The 19,673-nt window shown below is 32.9% G+C and overlaps 2 protein-coding genes and 1 pseudogene across 4 annotated transcripts; 1 reads left to right on the forward strand and 2 right to left on the reverse strand.

Moving 5' to 3' along the window:
- Positions 1-603: 603 nt before the first annotated feature.
- Positions 604-6,962, reverse strand: LOC101264789 (MLO-like protein 4). 2 transcript variants are annotated; one of them, XM_019212390.3, is made up of 15 exons: positions 6,423-6,962; positions 6,294-6,351; positions 5,689-5,918; positions 5,050-5,166; positions 4,902-4,962; positions 4,713-4,819; positions 4,018-4,092; positions 3,469-3,554; positions 2,612-2,661; positions 2,489-2,529; positions 2,222-2,392; positions 2,054-2,089; positions 1,444-1,511; positions 1,299-1,359; positions 604-1,207 (listed from the first exon to the last, which is right to left on the reverse strand). In XM_019212390.3, the coding sequence occupies exons 1-15, from the start codon at positions 6,540-6,542 to the stop codon at positions 887-889; spliced, it is 1,602 nt and encodes a 533-aa protein (XP_019067935.1). In that variant the 5' UTR covers positions 6,543-6,962; the 3' UTR covers positions 604-886. The 2 variants fall into 2 exon arrangements, with proteins under 2 accessions (XP_019067935.1, XP_010316427.1); XM_010318125.4 differs by having other exon boundaries at positions 604-1,225.
- A 2,506-nt stretch (positions 6,963-9,468) lies between these two features.
- On the reverse strand, positions 9,469-10,915 carry LOC101262767 (thiosulfate sulfurtransferase 18). Of its 2 annotated transcripts, XM_004232452.5 has the most exons (6): positions 10,608-10,915; positions 10,423-10,503; positions 10,265-10,338; positions 10,119-10,189; positions 9,986-10,039; positions 9,469-9,887 (listed from the first exon to the last, which is right to left on the reverse strand). In XM_004232452.5, exons 1-6 carry the CDS (start codon positions 10,625-10,627, stop codon positions 9,798-9,800), a joined length of 390 nt encoding a protein of 129 aa, XP_004232500.1. In that variant the 5' UTR covers positions 10,628-10,915; the 3' UTR covers positions 9,469-9,797. The 2 variants fall into 2 exon arrangements, with proteins under 2 accessions (XP_004232500.1, XP_010316426.1); XM_010318124.4 differs by having other exon boundaries at positions 10,423-10,678.
- A 1,891-nt stretch (positions 10,916-12,806) lies between these two features.
- Positions 12,807-18,841, forward strand: LOC101264488 (oligopeptide transporter 7-like; annotated as a pseudogene).
- Positions 18,842-19,673: the final 832 nt, after the last annotated feature.

A 19,673-nucleotide genomic window follows, 5' to 3' on the forward strand; every position in this document is an offset into this window, starting at 1 on the left:
AAATCATCCCATTTGAAAATTTAATGATTTAAGGTAACAAAGATTTGTGAAATAACACATTAACTAAAGTGGGAAAACTAGATGTCTTCAATTAGAGTGAAATTTTTAACACATTAACTTCTCTTTTCCTATTTCAAATTTTTAAAAATCAGAGAGAAATTGATAAATAAATCAGTATCACTTGAAAAATAAAGGAAAAATCATCAATCTTATTGCACCATGTTTTTTTTTGTTATCGGATAAAGATTTTCAACGTAGTGTTATTTGTATATCATATTTTGTTCATATGAAGTGTCTCGATATTTTAGTTTTTTATTTTAATTTAGATCTTTTATAACTTTTCTTTTTTTAATCCGTTTAAAGAGAATACTACTTATCAATCTTTTGATCTAAAACAACTTTTACACATTTTTTTAAATCTAAAAATACTTTTTTATTCGCTCTTTTGACTTCACATGTATCTATGAAAATATAAATCATCTCTCTATTTTATTTTAAAAAAAATATGTATTATATGTCATTATGTTATTGAGTGAAATAAAAACTCCACGTCAACCAAAAAAATTTTTACCATCCAAACGGAAAAGGTTCACAGGACAAAACTTGGCAAAACAAGCCTGTGTTTGTTTGTCTTTTTCTTTTCTTATAGGAGTAATTTATAATTGTTCATACAAAGATTTTCTTAAATAGACAGCCAAGAACTGGATGGACAACAAGCTTTTTGAGAACACCGCACTGCGATTGAATGGCTGATGAAGAGAAAAAGAGCATCTATATAGCCTGGAAAATTTGGACAAAAGCAAGATGAACAAGTTGATTAGTATGTCTAAGGTTGTGGATTCTGTAATATAAGGAGCGAAACTATATCATCTCATCATTGTTTTGATCAAACCTCTCCATGATTTCTAGGAGAAAGTGGAATATGTAACTCATCACATTCTGAGATCTCATTGGTACAACTTTGCTCAATAGGGACTCGTTGTTCCGACTCAACTGTACTCTCATCAAACACCTCTGTGCTGATAGTAGCAACGCTATGAATTTGATCTACCTCATCCTCCGCCATGGAGTCTAATGATGTGGTTGCTAATAATGTTTCTGGAGAAACGACAGAACCTTCTAGTCTAGTTTTCACCTTGTGTCGCCATCCATGTAGCGAAGTCCTAACATTCTCTGAAACAATGGTCTTCTTGTATCTCGAACCCATCTGCTCAAACATGGATCACTGACTTGACATAAAATGTGTAGAATGATTACTAAGGACAAAAAAAAGAGATTACATTGTGTTTGTTAGTTACCTGAGCAACAATAACATAGAGCGGAAATGTGACAAAGCTACACCAGAATTGAGAAACAACCCTGCAGCAACAAGTCACAAGGATCATGCGAAAATCAGTGTATTCAGAAACAAGTTAACAAGGAAGTGAGACACAAGATAGTTACCCAAATGACAAGCGAATCACAAGAAATGTGTGATTGTCTGTGAAACATGAAGATCCCTTAATTTCCCACTGCACCAAGAAAAGGAAATTAGTTGTCATCCCCATGTACATATGGAAAAAATTTGTATTCATGCAGTGACACGAATGTCTGTGTTGCCTCGCCTAAGGATTAGGTATAAACATAAAACAGACACAAACTACATATGAAAACATTGTCTGTTTAACTCTCTGTGTTGTTTAGCCCATAGTTCAATAGTACTTTGCAGTTTGTTATAAGAGTTGAAAAGTTATATATATGTTCTTTAAAGTTGTACAATTTCTGTTTCCAACCAAAACTAATTGCTTCTCCAGTTGAAAATTTTGGTCAAGTTATATTGTAGAGGCTCCCAAAAAGGCAAAATAATCAAGAGCGTCAAACGAGAAAAACACTAGGCAGAAGAATCTATGTCCCTTGCTTTGATCACAAAAGGGTGCAGAGAAAATGGAGAGTATGTGAATAATCAATGTTTGAAACTTGCATCTACCGACTAACAGAAGGGATGTATTGGGTGAAGAATTAATTTACAGTAAAGCAAAACTTCTATCAGAACACTAGTTTCTCAAGTTCTTACCAGTGACCATATGTATGTTGCCATCTCAAATGCATTCTGCATATGATTGAAAGAAGAGCAATCAGTAAAGCATATCCAAGGACGCTATATCATTGAGCTAAAAATTAGTTGTAATATTCTTCTTGTTACCATTTGGATTCGAGGATAAAAAGATGTTATTGGTCATACCTGGAATGATACAAATTGTATTATCCGCAGCAGAAATCTAGGCTTCCCAAACCAGAAGAGCTCATCTCTAAGGTTGAACTGATGAAATCCTTCCAATGGACTACTGTCAATGATTTCAACTGCCAGCTTGACCACCACGCGATGAAGCTTGGTACCAACCAAAAGGATTAACTTCCAATAACAATTTTTGACAAAGTCAGAAATATGAGAACAAATTATTCTTCAGAAGCAAAATGAAAAATGGAACAGCAAATAACAAGGACTTACGATAGCTGGAAAGAAGGAGATCCAAAAGTAGATATTTGTGCCTGGACAATGATCATTAAAATTGTACTGAAAAAAGCATTCCGAGGCAGAAATTCCTGATAATATCTAGTAGATAAAAGTTACCATGAAAGCTTAAAAATACACAAACTATGACGAAAATCCATAGTGGAACACTGCAGACAAGAAAAAGAAAAGGAGTGTCTTAGATGACTGGATCCATAGTAAAATTGTGCAGTAAAGCCAAAAAAATAGAATATCTTAGATGTCTTTCCATAACCATAGTATCTTACAGTTTGTGAAATATTGCATTTAGTCCTCCAACAGGGACATATATGTCAGCTTTTGTCTTACAGTACCATATAAATGGAAATAAACAACACATCGTATATGCCTAGAGATACGGAAAGCTTTAACTGTTGATCATGACAGTCAGGAACAGAAAATTGGAATGAGTTATATGAATTCTCATAGAATCTGTTATAAGTACTTACTATAGTTCACGTGGAGCAGCTATTTTTTTACCATGAGATAGAAAATAACTAATTCTAGTTGAAGGGAAAGATAGGAAGGCCAAGTTATAGATTTAAAACGAAAGGTTCTTGTTGGCGAACATAAAACATAGAAGTAGAACTTGTTGGTGAAGATAAAATAGAGAAATAGAAAGACAATATTTATACTCCCTCCAAGGAGGGTCAAGAATTCAATCTTAACATCTTTACTGGTTTAACCAAACATGATAGCTGTAGCTATTAAGTGGAAACACGGAACTGTAATAAAAAAGAAAACATAAATTGTGTAACCTCAGAACTAGCAATTACATATATCTGTATGACTACAGATATTTTATATGGAGTTATTATTGCTCTGGCATCATGTAGGATGATTCATATGTTGGAAGACCTAGTACTGAATGTTACATTGTGACACAAAAGTTATGTTCAAAACATAAACTTAAACTTCAAATAGACATGTCATTGTACCTTATGCCAACAATATCACGAAATTCTTCCTCCATGCTTCGAAGCATATACTTATGGAAATCATAAGTTAATGGCAGCTGATGAGTCTGCAAGACCACAATAACAATATAAAGACACGAACTTGTTTTTCTGTCAAAGGGATATATAGAGGTGTAAATCCTGATATCGCAACAACAACAAATACATTTGGCAGTAGGAAGTCACTGTAATTTTAGATAGCGAGCCCTTTGTTTCATGGATTAGTAAAAATGCTTCTATTAATAAAGAGAACTTAATCAGTGGAACAACATAGAAGTACCAAAATTAGGGCCTACTTGGTATTTATTCACATCATCTACATAAGTGAATGTTGTATTAAGTGGTTATTAGCTTAAAGAGTCATTTTCATAAAATAACCAAAATTCAAATATGATTAATAACTGATTTATATTGTTATAAACGGGGGCAGCATGAAGTCAGCCATAGAAAGTCAGTCAGTCTTCACTTCCAAGTTTAATGACGATTGAGTGAAATATTTGCATTTGTGAAGTATAACAATACATGACTTACAGTAATAAAACCCAAGCGCAAAGCCATGTAGTCAGCTTCATTTATAGAACTCCAGAACTGGCGGCTGAAACAAAGCTAAAAAGGGAATATGGAATTAAATATCTTGAATCACTGGACTCATTGCATCACTTGTCAAGACTCAAGAGGTTGTGAAGATTAAAGCATGAAGGTGAAATTTTCGTCAGACGTACATAATGATAAGAGAAAATTATTAAATTTGATTGATGCCAATACAAGCAGGACATATGAATATGCTTTGATGCACTGGTTTACAATAATTCTTTCTGAATACGTGAATTAAAGTAACAGCAAATGTAAGACCTAAACATAATTCTACAGTATTGTTAAGATTTGTGACTTGGACCTGAGTGAACAATGATTGTTTGCATAGTCATAGAATTAGTGAATGACATTGCCGATTAGTATCACCCTAAATCATAGTTTTAGCTGCAAAAGCAACCTTGAATTTGATATTCTATATTAATTTTTAGTTTTTCATCTTCTTATTGTGTACATGTTAACACTTCTCCCCGCACTTGTCCAGAACAAATGTACACAGTTGTCCAGAACCCTTTTCAATGACTGAGATACCTCCACCACTGGGCTATGATAACTCCCCTTAAATTGAGATAGAAGAAGCATTTCACATAACAAGGATTCACTCAACCAGATAAACAAGATTCGTCGTGAAATACCAGCCAAACAAGAGCTCTGTGCTGGCTCCATGGATGAGTGGTCTGGTGAAAAGTAAAAGTTGATAGACGTCCCATTCTCGTATTGTTTGGGACAGCTTCTTCAGAACCTAAGGTTAAACTTGCAAGTAAGTGTCCTGGAAATGATAAATAAAGTATGAAGAATAGTAGTATGGCTGGAAATTTTAGCACCTTCTAGTCTTTGAAGAGCAATCGACTTGGCATAGTTCTCCCATGTTCTCCAGCTATATATCTGCATGGTTAATTCATGTTTCTTGATGGATTTGAGAAGAAAGTTTTGAGATGTAATAAGAGGTTAATCATGAAGAAGATATCCAACCTTGATCATTGCCAGGGCAATGGCAAAAAAGCTATACGATACATGGCTAACACCGAGGACAAGCAAAAAGCGATGGAGCTGCTCCAGGCTCTCCTTCGAAGCAAACGATTGGAGACCCTGGTAAAATCAACATGAGTGTTCTCTGCTCATATGAATCCAGTACAAGCCCTGGCCACTTTACTAAAGCAATTTGAAACTTGCAAAGAGAATTAAATGAAATGAGAAAATGTGAGAGAACTTCCTTTCTTTTTTCTTCCTAAAGACAAGCTTCACTAGTTGCCTGACCTAGGGAGTCCGGAGGAGTCTTTGTCTAAATGAGTCCTATTTTCAAGTTCAAGGCACGTTAAACTTCCAAAAAAATTTGCTTCTTAGCGCGACCAATCTTGTAATTGATGAGTATTAGATGTAGTAATATCATGGAACTTCACTGGACGAAAACATTTGACTATAAATTATGCTACATTTAGGATTTACATAGAACAATCTCATGTGACAAATTTTAGCTTACAACAATAGACTAGAGATTCCACGGTAGCATTAGTTATTTTCAGTTGATGATAGCTTGTGACAGATCAACCAAAAACTGTTAAAAGTAAATGTCAGATTAAATTTTGAGTGGAACATTCATTACTGGGCTACCTCAGGACAAAAATCTTCATGTCCACTGCTTAACAGTAGCCTTGATGTTGAGAAATTCGAGTATGAAGAACCTGATAAAGCAAATCTTGTAATTGCTGACTTCATCTTGTTTCTTGGCGGAGAACAGGGATAAAAGTGGCTGCTCACTGCTGACGATTTGACACAAATCTTTGCAATATAAACGATCCAATGACCCATAAGCAGTGAGAGCAGTCCAAAAACCATAAGCTCTGCTTGCCGCACAAAAAAAGGGAAGAGAAAGCAAAACAAATGAGTTCATCAAGCAATCATAAATTGTAGTGGAATGGATAGGATCCCTCCACTTTAGCGCAAAAAAGCAGTAGCGTTTAGAAGAACCAACACCACCTGTTTAGGTTTTATTAGACTGGAGGTGTAAGTTCTGACATCAACAGCTTTAGCTCAAACTCTATATTTGTGTTTAAGAACACACTTAATATGTACAATTTTCTATAACCGATAACTCTATTCCTACTTATTTCCATATAGTATATTCGACGTTCAAGTAAAAAATTATCTGCAGAAACCTTCTATATATGCAGTGATCAAGAAAGACTCAATATACAGATGATTAATAGGTGGCTTACCTTCCTTGATTTTCTCTAGTGCAGCATACAGAGGTTCCCTCTTTGTCCTATGCAACCACTATAACAACAAAACACATAAGTCAACAGAAAATTTTTCACTTCCAAGAAAGATAGTCTTTTTTTCCTTACCTTTCCAAACTTCTTCAAACTTCCATGGATCAAGAAACCAATGCTCACCAGAACAGCTACGACTGTTGCCACGGCCCATGTTGGTGTTTCAGCAAACGACGCCCCTTCCAAATTACCCATCTTGACAAATAAGTAAAGTATGCAACAACCTTTAGAAAACTACATAAACCTTATTTACATCATCTTCTTGAAACAGAACAATTTGTGTTGCAGAAAGATGGAATTTTTTTCAAGTGCAAAAACTGCAGCAATGACTTATCATTAGTATTCATCAGCTGGATTTGGTTGGCAACTTCATAGTCATAGTGATGAACATTTAGTAAGGCCATGGGGTGTTACAAAACATAATGGTCCCATGTGAAATGCCTGATGCAAATCTTTAGGCTATATGTTGTATAACCAATTGGCATTCTGACCATCCTTGTTCTGCTATAAATGCCCGCCACACCTATGTTGTAGTAATTACAGTTTTTCCTCTTTTCTTAAAAATCATATTACCTAGGTTTAGGCACATGAAAAAAAAAAAAAGAAATCTTGATTGTAGCTATTGAAATTTGAACGCTTTTATTCAAAGATTTTCGCCCACTCTCATAGTTGGAGCTATGGGTGTCACGGGTTTAGTTTGGATCGGTTATTAGTTGTTTTAAAATTATTAAAATCAAATATAATATATATTTATTGATTCGGTGGTTATCAATTTTGATTTGGTATGGTTCTCTTGCTAGATTATTAACCATATATAAAAATTAAAAAAAAAAACAATTCATTCAAAATATGACTTAAATTACTCAATCACTAAATTTACTCTCTAAAACTTTAAAATTCCCTATATTGGCCTAGAAGTAAGAGAAAATAACATTGTCAGTCCCATAAAGAATTGTTGTAGATACTAATATACATGAATAAATGTTTTCATCTTGAACATTTTTGCTTTTAATAATGAAATTTTAATGAATATACAGATCTTTAAAATTGTTTATAAAAATAATATATTAAATATGTATATTAATAAAATATATATATAATTCATCGTTTTGGCTCGGTTATTTCTTCAATTTGTATGAATAAAATCATAACCAAATTAAATACTATCGATTTTCAAAAATCTAAAATAATCAAATTAAACACAATAAATTTATTTTATTTTTATCGATTTGGTTCAATTTTTCGATTTGGATTGATTTTTATCCAAACCGCGAACAACCTTAATTGGAGCTACCATATGATGTTTGGGTTCACGTTGTTCGAATTTAAATAACACACTTCATTCGATTTATATGATACACTTCCTATTTTTTTTAATTGACAAATATTTTACTCAGATCCTACATATTTTGGAAAAAGTCACAAAAAGTCCAACTTCAACTGTGTTTTGGAACGTCGCGAAGTCTTGCATATTTCCTAAACCTAGTGCAGATCTGATCAGTCAAACTACATTACATAAATTAAAAACTAGAGCAATAATTCCTACCAAAACATAAAATATAATAGTATATATATTATTAATTTAAAATTTTGCAAGAATTATAAACTTTAAATTTAAATTCATTTATGCCTTCTTTATTAGTGTTTTCGTCAACATTGACCCAGTCTGGTTTAGACCATAAAATTGTTCTTTTTTTTTGTAAGAGTTGTCGTATTGTTGGGGAGGTTGGTTTCTATGTTCTTCCAACAATGGAGTAACACAATGCATCATACAAACACAATCAACCTAAAATTGCATCAGCACTTTCAAGGTGTCACAGCTCAAACGTTGTGCTAAAATTTTGTTAGAAAGAATAATGTAGCCATGGTAAAACGTTTGAAGTTGTAGAATTGACTTGTGTAAACTTCGATTAATTTTAAGAAATTATTATTAACTCCTATCAACACAATATTCACTTTGGTTAATCTTTGAACAAATAAAACAAATCAACTACTACTTTTTTTTCCCACAATAATCTAAAATCTTTGTTATTTTAAGGAATTGTGACAATCTTTAGTTCCCACATGCTCCCTCACGCCTATTTATGGGGTGTGGGTCTTGCTGGTTATCACGCTATATGTTTACTGACACTAGTTGTAGCAGTTAAACATAGACAAAAGTATTATTCCCTCGATCCATTTAAATAAATTTTATTTTGGTCCATTCACGTAGTTAAGAAAATATGATTATCTTTTTCTCATTTTGTTCATGTTTTAGATAAGTATATCTTTTTGTAATCTATAGTATTTTTTTTTCATATTTACTTGTCGTGTTTAATTTTTTTCACATTCATTAAAAAAATAATTATTGATATAAATATTTTACCAAAAAATTTCTTTTCATTGAAATTTAGTATTACTATGTCAAAAGTGGTAAGCGAGCTATAAAATTTTTAACAAAATTATTTAAAATTTTTTTTAAAAAACACACGAACTAACTGAATGAATTCAATATCTATTATCTATATAAAAGATTAATTCTAAACATGTATGAGTAGTAATATTATACGTTGGCTGGCTCTGCCCTGATGATAAATAAAAGCAAAACTTTATTTTAAAATTAAAAGTGATTGGGAGAATACTATTTAATTAAAAGAAGTAGGAATGGTAATAGATTTATGACTGGACGGATGGCGTACTCGGTATAAATAAATTTAAAAAAGATGAATTATGTGCCGGCGAAATTTAACAAGTGCATTAAATAATTGCATAATGTAAACAAATTAATGACGGTACTATTTTATTAACAATAATTTAAGCTTATCATTCTAGAGGGCTTATTTGGCAGTTGAGAATTTATAGAAAGGTAGAGGAACAGCTTTAGTAGTTGGAGTTCTGACGTAAAAAACAAATTCAGTTTATAAAAGTAAATTTGTACAACTACTCAAAAGTATTTATTTTTCTTTAAAATTTAATCTAACATCTTGCTTCTGAAAAAATAAAACATTTTTTACTACTACTCTAGTAAACATTCCGTATAGCGTCCGCAATCTAAAAAAATGTAGCGGTCAAAGATCAGACGTTGTGCAATTCTTTTGTTTACATCTAATATCGGGATAAATGCGAAATCAGAACTTGAAGATGATGAATATACAATTAAAATTAAATACATGTTAAAATAAAACTAATGTACTTACATATAAATATGAATTAAAAAAAGTTCATTTTGCCTCGTGAAGTCTTAAATTCAAAATTAGCTAGCTTCTTTCGTTTAATATTTTTAAGGTTCAAATAAAAAAGTTACTAAAATTTAAATGAAAAGACGTGATGCACCACACGTGATCCCGTGGATTCGCCTCACGTGGGTGGACAAATAGAGAAAATACATGCTTGATTCTAATGAACAATTTATTGGTAGGTGGTTAATTTGTTTACAGTTGATCTCCAGCAAAACTGCTGCAATTAAGGTGATCAAAGCTCATCTTGTGGTTTGTTTACAGCAAATCCATTCTCCACCCAAGCCAGATACCCACCTCCCATGTTGCTCGCGTGCTTGAATTCCTACCAATTTCATCATATCATATTGTTTATTTTACCAAAAATCACATAATTGTATAACCAGATAGAAAAGAAAAAAAAGGAGAGACAATTCAACTTACAGCATTAACAAGATCAGTAGTAGCATACAGGGACCTCACACCACTTTGACATCCCTGAATGATTACCCATCAAATTACATACGTAACATTTATCTTGGGAAATAAACAATACAATTATAATTAGATGTATTACCACAATTAGTTTTTCTTCTTTGTCGCACGCTGAAGATACCTGCTCCATAAATTTTGGATTCTTCACCCTACCTAAAATCACCAAAATATCATTCATTTTACCTAATTTGGAAATAAAGATACAAACACAAAAGAAAGAGGAGAGACCTTGTGGAGTATTAAACATATAGGGAATATTCAAAGAGTTGTGTACATGCCCTTTCTTATATTCTTCTTCTGTCCTGTTCAATATGAATTGAATGAAAATCAGATCAGATTTCAACTTTCATATTTGAAGAAAAAATATTAATCGTTAATATTTTTACCGAACATCAACATAACGGTATCCAGATTGGATGAGTTGACGAGCTGCATGAACATCTACTGTAACAACCTCTGCTCCTGAGCTACAAAACAGAAGCAGAACAACAAAAAGAAGAGACATAATACCATTACCCATAATTAATTGAAGTAACAAATTGTGAATATAAAGAATTTTGTTCTATTGTACCCAAGTTGACTTGTTGCCATGACAATAAATGGAAGTTGTACTTTTATACAAGATTTTTTTTTCAAAAGAGAAACTTTGACTTCAGTAAATGCTGTTGAATCTATTGGCGTTTTCGATTGTTTTGAGGATGAAAATTAATTGGCATCTGGAACAGAGAAGCCAGTGGATTTTGATTTTGCCGTCTGTTGTTTACGGCACTATGTTTCGTGCGTTTTAGGCTACTGACGCTGTGGCACAAAAATTAATATGAGCAAATGGGCCATTTTGTAGAGCCCGTCAAAGTCTTAACCAGAAAGTCTTTCGTGGATAATGTCAAATGACAAATTTTTTTTAAATATATATAATATTTTTTATTTTAAAATAAATTGATATTTTTTTTTTATTTTTCAATTAAAATGTTAAAAAGATAAAATAACATGATAAAAAGATTTTTCCTTTTTATCAAACAAGTCATCTTTTAAGGTGTGTTCAGTGAGAAGGAAAATGTTTTTTTCACGGTTAGTTTTTTAATTTATTTTTCTTGTGTCTAAGAAAGGGTTTAGTAGCGCAGTCACATATCGTCAAGGGTGTCCAATTCGTCGAAAAAACTTAGCATATATATAAGTGAAATAATATATCAAACAATTAAATAATATATTTTCGACATTCTTAACATAATAAGTTGTTATTTCTAGACACACTTTAAAGAAATATTGACTTCACCATTGGGTGGATTGACACGTGAACAAGGCATGTCAATGTGGAATGAACAGAGATGAAAGTAACTCCATAAAAAATGCATTTCAACTAAAATAGGCAATCCCTCCATCTCTTAAAATAGAGAGATGGCTTTAACGTGTCAAATTTGAAACTAACTTTATAGTCGACTTAATATATAAAACAAGCTTTATGTAGTGCACTCTGACTAGAATGACAAGTTTATGTGTTTTAATATATGTTATTTTTTCGTATTTCTTCAGTTTATAGTAAAATTTAGTGGACGCTTTTTCTTCTCTCTAAATTGAGTGGAAGACAAGTTGGATAATGAAAAAGCTTCTGCTGAATTTTATTGGGGTCGAACAGAACACAAGCGGCCTATAAACGTTCAGTGGGCTTTTGTCTAATTTACCCAAAATGTTCATTTTCATGTAATCATTTTTTTCTCTCAACATTACACGTATAAATAAAGATATACTAATTAATTAGTTAATAAAGTCATAGTTTGTCAAATTATAATCTATGATCTACTTTTAGTTATAATTATGCGGCTCAACTTTTTAGTTTTGTATACTTCGCACATTTGTACAATTTAAAATTTGTATAATATAATTTATACAACTTTTATATAATTCAGAATTTGTATAAGCATTTTCACTTATGATGTTTGTAAATGTATAAATTTGTTGTTTCGAGTTTTGTACAAAAATAACTGAATTATACAAATGTACCTGCAAATTATATAAATATGCAAATCCACGAATTAGACAAACGAGACAGCTTATACTATAACTACAACATGTAAATATACAAAGAATAAGCATAACTAAATTTATTATGATGGCTATTTGCGAAACTTTCCACGGAGGATTTTTGGAAATCTTTGCCATAAAATGTTTTTTTTCTGATTGGAACGGTAGCTCCGGTATTTGTATAACAGAAAGCGTTTGTATATCTTTATCAAACAATCTTATTAAATTATCATCAAGCAAGAAGAAATATGACACAACCGTTAGCGAGCATGAATATAGAAGGAATAGATCCTTAATTGGCCAAACGTGCCTCTCTCAAAGATGATATGTATTTTGTTTCGAAAGATAATAAATACACCAAATTTTTTATTCCATCTTTAAGATAAATAAATTGTTTATGATAAATCAAAAGCAAACAACTTCTTCTCTTTATCTTAAAACAAAACCGATCGTTCCCCTTGTTGATTTCTTTCCCCAAAATTTCACAATCCTAGTTAACTGATTGGTATAACCAAGTGAAAAAAATCTACAAGTTGTTGGGTTTGAAGGAAAAGTAACCTGCATTTGGTTTAATCTGTTAGAAACCACAGTAGTTAGGGTTTGATACTGGAAGTGCAACAACTTGTTAAAAAAAGAAATGTGTACTACCACTTATAATAAACATGACTATATTTATTGATCCTAAACCCAAAAGATAACGAACTATTTTGGGTGTGGATATTTCAAAGTCTTGTGCATTTTGCATTGTTGGCCCACTATGTTTTACATTTTGTTGTGAAAAAATAATTGAGGAGTTGACCAATTTCTTTATCTTCAAAAGATGGAATAAAGTTGGTGTATTTATTATCTTTATACCAATTTGGGGAAAAATCTCAGCAATGAATGATACCGAATCGGAAATCTCAGCTCTACTAAGTAAGCATTCCACTCCATTTTATTTTCCCAATAACTCTACTTAATTTCACTATTCTCAAACACAAACATCACATTAATTTGCAGTTCAAACAGATCAACTACTCCATTGCAACAGTACTGCTGATGATGATAATGATGACTCTCCAGTTGAACAAGTTGCACTCACCGTCCCCATCACCGACGATCCTACTTTGCCGGTGGTTACTTTTCGCATGTGGCTTCTCGGCACTATCGCTTGTATCCTACTCTCATTCCTCAACCAATTCTTCTGGTACCGCAATGAACCGCTCACCATCACCTCTATCTCCGCCCAAATTGCGGTGGTTCCGTTAGGCCACCTCATGGCCAAGGGTATTACTGACCGAGTTTTCTTCCAAGGAAGCAAGTGGGAATTCACACTGAATCCTGGCCCATTCAACGTGAAAGAGCACGTGCTTATCACGATCTTCGCTAATTCCGGCGCCGGGAACCCGTATGCGATTCACGTGGTTAGCGCCGTGAAGTTGTTCTACAAGCACAAGTTGACTTTTCGGGTGGCGTTGATCGTCATTATTACCACGCAAGTGTTGGGATTTGGTTGGGCTGGGATTTTCCGACGGTATTTGGTAGAGCCGGCAGCCATGTGGTGGCCCCAAAATCTCGTTCAGGTCTCCATATTCAGGTATGGCCACTATTAAAACAAAATGACAAGAGATAGTTGAATTGAATAGATGCACAGCTAAATTTATGTGGCGCGTTTAATTGCTTATGAATTGTGTCGGCGGTACGTGAGCGGTGACCCACGTATCTTTTTACTTTAAAAATTATACGGAAAAGGGTTGAAATTGTCCTTAACTATACGAAATAGATTATTTATATTTTTATTATATTTTGAGATAAAAAATATCCGATAATTTACGAGATCTCAAGAGTTAACACCTCAATTTTTTAGTGATGTGATATGCCTCATGAGACTGATACCTTCACCTAAGTGTTGACAATTAAGATTCACTGTAAAGAACTTGACATTTAGTGACAATAAAGTTGCCACAAAATTTCAAAATATTGTCACTAAAGGTTATGAGTAATTTTTAGCCACGACTAAAGCTCCAACAACCATTCGCTAACAAAATCAATTTTTTCAACAAAAAAAAACATGATAATTAATTTTTGATTGCAACTTATTTTTTATTAAAGACACTCAATATTATTACAAAAAATCATAAAAATTACTTCTGGATTCACATCTACTACTATATAATTCATCATTGTAGATTTTATACCTATATATATAACATAAAGATAAAACGTACAATGTCTTCAAACTCCTATTTAATCAAATATCATTTTTATTTTTTAAAAACAATGAAAAAAACCCATCAAATTAGATAATGTTAAAAAAATTTATTGACGATTTTTCAGGCTTTTGTGGCGACTATTGTCGCTGCTAAAGTTCTAGTTCTTTTGTAGTGAATCCTAGTTGGCAACGCTTAAGTGGAGGGATTAGTCTCATGTGACATTGCCACATTACTAAAAAATTGGGGTGTTAACTCTTGAGGATATTTGTAGTCTCTTAGGATAACGGCGGGGGAATTCTTGATCCCAAAATGTATAAGTGATCTATTTCACATAGTTCAGAAACAATTTTGATCCTTTTCCGAAAATATAATATTGCTCACTCTCTTTACTTCTATTTATCTATTGATTCAAAAACAATTTTTTTCTACTTCGATTTGTTATTTTAGCATATGAAAAAATTATATATTTTCTCTTACTCTTAATAAACTAATTATCTTAATCATTTTTTAAAATTTAGTATTTACTTCATTTCATTTTGTGTGGCTTTATTTATCTTTGATATGATATTTAAAATAATAATCATGTTTATTATTATTTTAATGGATTAACTAAATTCAAATATGACAAGTTAAAGTAAAAAAAAGGAGTATCTTTTTATAACTATAAATATCTCGGTTTTTAATTTTTCCTCTTACTATTTAGTCAGAATTATGCAAGTATTTAGTAAATATAAAATTGTTATGAGATAATTTATGTAATTATCATTTTATATAGAATTTCTCATTTTATCATACATAAAATAATACTACATAAATTTCTTTTAACTTATAGATCTATGCTTACTTTTAAATAGCAAATCAAATATAATATTAATTTTATAAACGAATAATTTACCTCCTAATTAGATACTAAACATGATATTACTTTGTGATTCAGTACACCTACATAATTCACCTCTAGGTTAGCTACTAGGATTTAGTATCTAAGATTTGTTTTTGATTACAGATTAGCGGTTGTTTCTTTTTAAAATTTTGTGGTTGGTAAAATCTATCACATATATAAATAGATAAAAGAAGAAGTAAACCAAAATAAATTATAAATAAGGTGCGATTAATAAATCATAAATATGATGTGATTATAAATTATATTATTAGATAATTTTGATGTCTAGTCAAATATGATCACACAAAATTTAAACACAAGGTGTAATGTTAGAAAAAATAGTAACTATAATGATATTATAAATTATGTCATCTGAGATCAAATTAAAATTAAATTATTTTAAATTAAATAGTACCTTATATTGAAACAAATTCTTACCAAAAAAAAAAAAAGTGTGACATAGATAATAGTAAGTAGCGTTCCCAGAAGGAAAAATATAGCACATTCATGCTTGCAAGTCTTTACAAGAAAAAATAAAGTTTCCATCATTATTATGAAAATACATAAACTCTTTTTTCTTCAATTGATATACATTTCCGTATCAACTGTTATTGAATAATTAGTAAGCTATTAAATTCATTTCAATTGATATTTTTCCTTTCCCTGCCGCCAATTTCAAACCAAAAAGGTTAGTTTTGTCATTTTAAAATTTAATCCACGTATTATTATATACATTTTTATTTCATACTCTATTCCGCACAAACTAAGATATATATCGCATAATTTATACACATATTGCATTTTGGTTTATGATATCATAATTTAATATTTGTTAATTTTAATAGTAATTTTTATATAGATAAATATAATCATGTCGAAAATGTTGATTCGTTAAACTGAACATGTTACCTTTGGTTTGGTTTGATTTGATTTTTTTATCCTTTTTTGAACACTCACCACTGCTTTAATATTTTTCCTTCCAATGGCAGGGCCCTTCATGATAAAGAAGAGAGACCCAAGAATGGAGTGACAAGAAACCAATTTTTCCTCATTGCCTTTATCTGCAGCTTTGGTTACTACGTCTTTCCAGGTTATCTTTTTCCAATGCTAAGTTCCGTTTCTTGGCTGTGTTTATTGTTCCCTTCCTCTGTCCTAGTCCAACAGTTGGGTTCAGGGCTTCATGGTCTTGGAGTAGGCACCATTGGGTTCGATTGGTCCACCATATCCTCCTATCTTGGGAGCCCACTAGCTAGCCCATGGTTTGCAACTGCAAACATTGCTGTTGGTTATTTTCTCATTATGTATGTTGTTACACCTCTCATGTACTGGTTCAATGTCTACAAGGCCAGAAACTTCCCAATATTCTCGGATGGCTTGTTTAAAGAAAAACGGTCATGATTACAACATTTCAAACATCATAGACCCTAACTTTCACATTGATTTAGAGAAGTATGACCACGAGGGTCGTCTTTATCTCAGCATTGTCCTTTTACTAACTTATGGATTCAGCTTTGCCTGCCTCACTGCCACGGTTGTTCATGTCTTCCTCTTTCATGGATGGTAAGCTTCATACTTTACTGTTATAGGGGATAAAATTCAGTATTTTAATGTGGCAATAGTTTTCAGACTAGAAAAGTTTAGTGCATAATGTTTAGTAACCATTAGTGAATGTAACCCCTGCCTTGATGTATAGAATGGAAGCACCACTTGACTAGTTATAGTGGTGCAGGGATCTATGGCATCTCAGCAAGTCTGCTTTACAGGAAAAGAAAATGGACGTGCACACGAAGCTCATGAGAAAATACAAGCAACTTCCTGAATGGTGGTTCACGATTATACTACTAATAAATATTATAGCAACTGTATTTGTATGTGAATATTACAAAAACCAGCTTCAATTACCATGGTGGGGTGTTTTGTTAGCATGTGGCCTGGCGTTCTTTTTCACCCTCCCAATTGGAGTCATTACTGCTACCACAAATCAAGTAAGCACATATTTAATTTTCAGTAAAATAACAGCTTGAGATCATCAATAGCTACAGTTTTTGTCCAAATACTCACTATCGGATTTAGTTAAAATTATAGCTTGGTGTCAGTGTTGTGAGTTGCTTTCTTCATTTGGCAACTCTGATGTTCCACGATCTTTGTTGCTCAGACACCTGGTTTGAATGTGATCACGGAGTACATAATGGGATACTTGTATCCAGGATATCCAGTTGCTAATATGTGCTTCAAGGTGTATGGCTATATCAGTATGAAGCAAGGTTTAACCTTCCTGCAAGACTTAAAACTTGGACATTATATGAAGATTCCTCCAAGGGCAATGTTCGTGGCTCAGGTTAGTTTTCTTAATCTTTTGGCATAGAGAAGTAACAGAGTTCTGCAAATTGAAAAGCTTGGTTGGAAAAAGGTGTTATCCATGTTTTAGGTGTACAACTATAAAGACCTGTCACAAATCTGTTTTTTTTTTGGATTTTTTATTCAGGTAGTTGGAACCTTAATATCAGCGTTTGCACATCTGGGAACAGCATGGTGGCTAATGGACTCTGTCCCATATATTTGCAATAGGGCTCTGCTTCCTCAAGGCAGTCCATGGACATGCCCAGCTGATCATGTATTCTATGATGCCTCAGTTGTCTGGGGTCTAATTGGGTCACAGAGAATTTTTGGAAATCTTGGCTATTACTCAGCCATAAATTGGTTTTTTCTGATTGGCGCTATAGCTCCTGTATTTGTTTGGCTGTTACAGAAAGCTTTCCCAAACCATCACTGGATTAGATTGATGTCGGTGCCTGTGGTATTAGCCGGAATAATTAAAATACCACCTGCTACTGCTGTCAACTACAACAGTTGGATCATTATTGCATTAGTTTCAGGATTTGTTGTATATCGATACTACAAGAGTTGGTGGAGTCGTCACAATTATGTTTTATCTGGGGCATTAGATGCCGGATTAACATTCATGGGAGTATTATTGTATTTGTGCTTAGGACAGGAGCATGTTAGCCTTCAGTGGTGGGGAAGTCATACAGATACATGCCCTTTGGCTTCTTGTCCAACTGCTAAAGGGATTGTGGTTGACGGGTGTCCTATATTTTAAGCAGATTTGCTGCAGGATATGTGGTGAAGGCCATGGTTCCATCAACGTAGTTCGTCTGGTCATGTCTGTCCCCACTGTTACAAGACTTCTGTTTGTGATCATGGCTCTTGCTTGAGTCGACAGGTTCCTAGGACGTGCCATTAGCAGCAAGAATTGGAGGACTCTATGTAAAAAGTTTTATGATTAGTCCAAGATGTCACAAACTTGTGCCAGAAAATCATGACTCAAGAAAATGCTCCTCCACCTCCTGTGATGAAGTTAGAACTGTTTTGGGACACATACAATACTGTATAATATTTTCATTGTTGATGAATCTCCTTCATGTACGCAAAAAAAAAAAAAACATTATACTTAGCAATTTTCCTCAATATTTTAATTAATTTTCTCCTCTCCGCTATTTGGGTAAGGAAGATAACAAGTGTAACACCATCTCTACGGCTGAAAGTGATCTGAGTTACACAGGAAAGAGTCATTGAACTTGGATGTGGATTAGCTATTGCAATGTCAACAGAAGAAATAGAAGTTATATAAGATGGAAATCCTCAAGTAGCTGGTTGTATCCTTTTCATCCAATTGCTAGATGAGTCTAATAATAACACTAAGTTTTGCTACTGTATGCTTTTCTGATTCCTTTCTTTCTTCCAACTTTTTCGGTTCATCAGTATATGTCCAGCTGCATATGAAAGAATTACAGCTGCTTTCCCACTCCCTTTGATTATCATATACATAAAAGCATCTTCTCTTATATTCCTGGGGGACCATCCATAAATCAGGAAGAACAAGCAGAAAGGCTAGTTATTGCTAATGGTTCCTCGTAATATTTGAAGAAAAACAATTTGGATTCGAATTGAAGGACAATTGAACTTCACATCTTAACTTAAATACAAGCACCATTTAGTTTCTTTCTTACATTCACTGAAAGGATGAGTCACTTTAGTTCAGCAAGTAGGCCACAAGTCAGAGTTTCTCTAGCAGTGTATATATGGATTTTAATATCCTCAGTTCATCAACTCAACTATTTGTCAAGGTGGCTGTTGCTGGATATTGGGATACAATATGCAGATGAGATTATATTACTTCTATGATTCTGATCACTATTGAAATACCCTATTCGTCGTTGTATTGTTGTTCTGAATCTTGCTAATGTGTGGCTAGCCTCAGTGCAAGAACTAGGTGGAAATTTTTTTTGACTAATGACTTAGAGAGCTTTTCCCAGGATCCTGAAGAATTATATTGAACAAGCAAATTAAAGATTTAGATGGTGGCATGGGAATGTATAGAAAAGGTGAAATGTGTGGTACCACTGAAAAAGAGTGAAGAAGGTACTATAGATGCTAGGGTGTCATTTTCTTCATAAAAAAGATAAACCACTTTCTCATGTTTTCTTGACATTGTTTGGTGTACCCAAGTTGGCTAAGGAATATTTTCTCAACACATCAGCCT

Source organism: Solanum lycopersicum, chromosome 2, assembly GCF_036512215.1.
Source record: "Solanum lycopersicum chromosome 2, SLM_r2.1".
NCBI classification, from domain to species: domain Eukaryota; kingdom Viridiplantae; phylum Streptophyta; class Magnoliopsida; order Solanales; family Solanaceae; genus Solanum; species Solanum lycopersicum.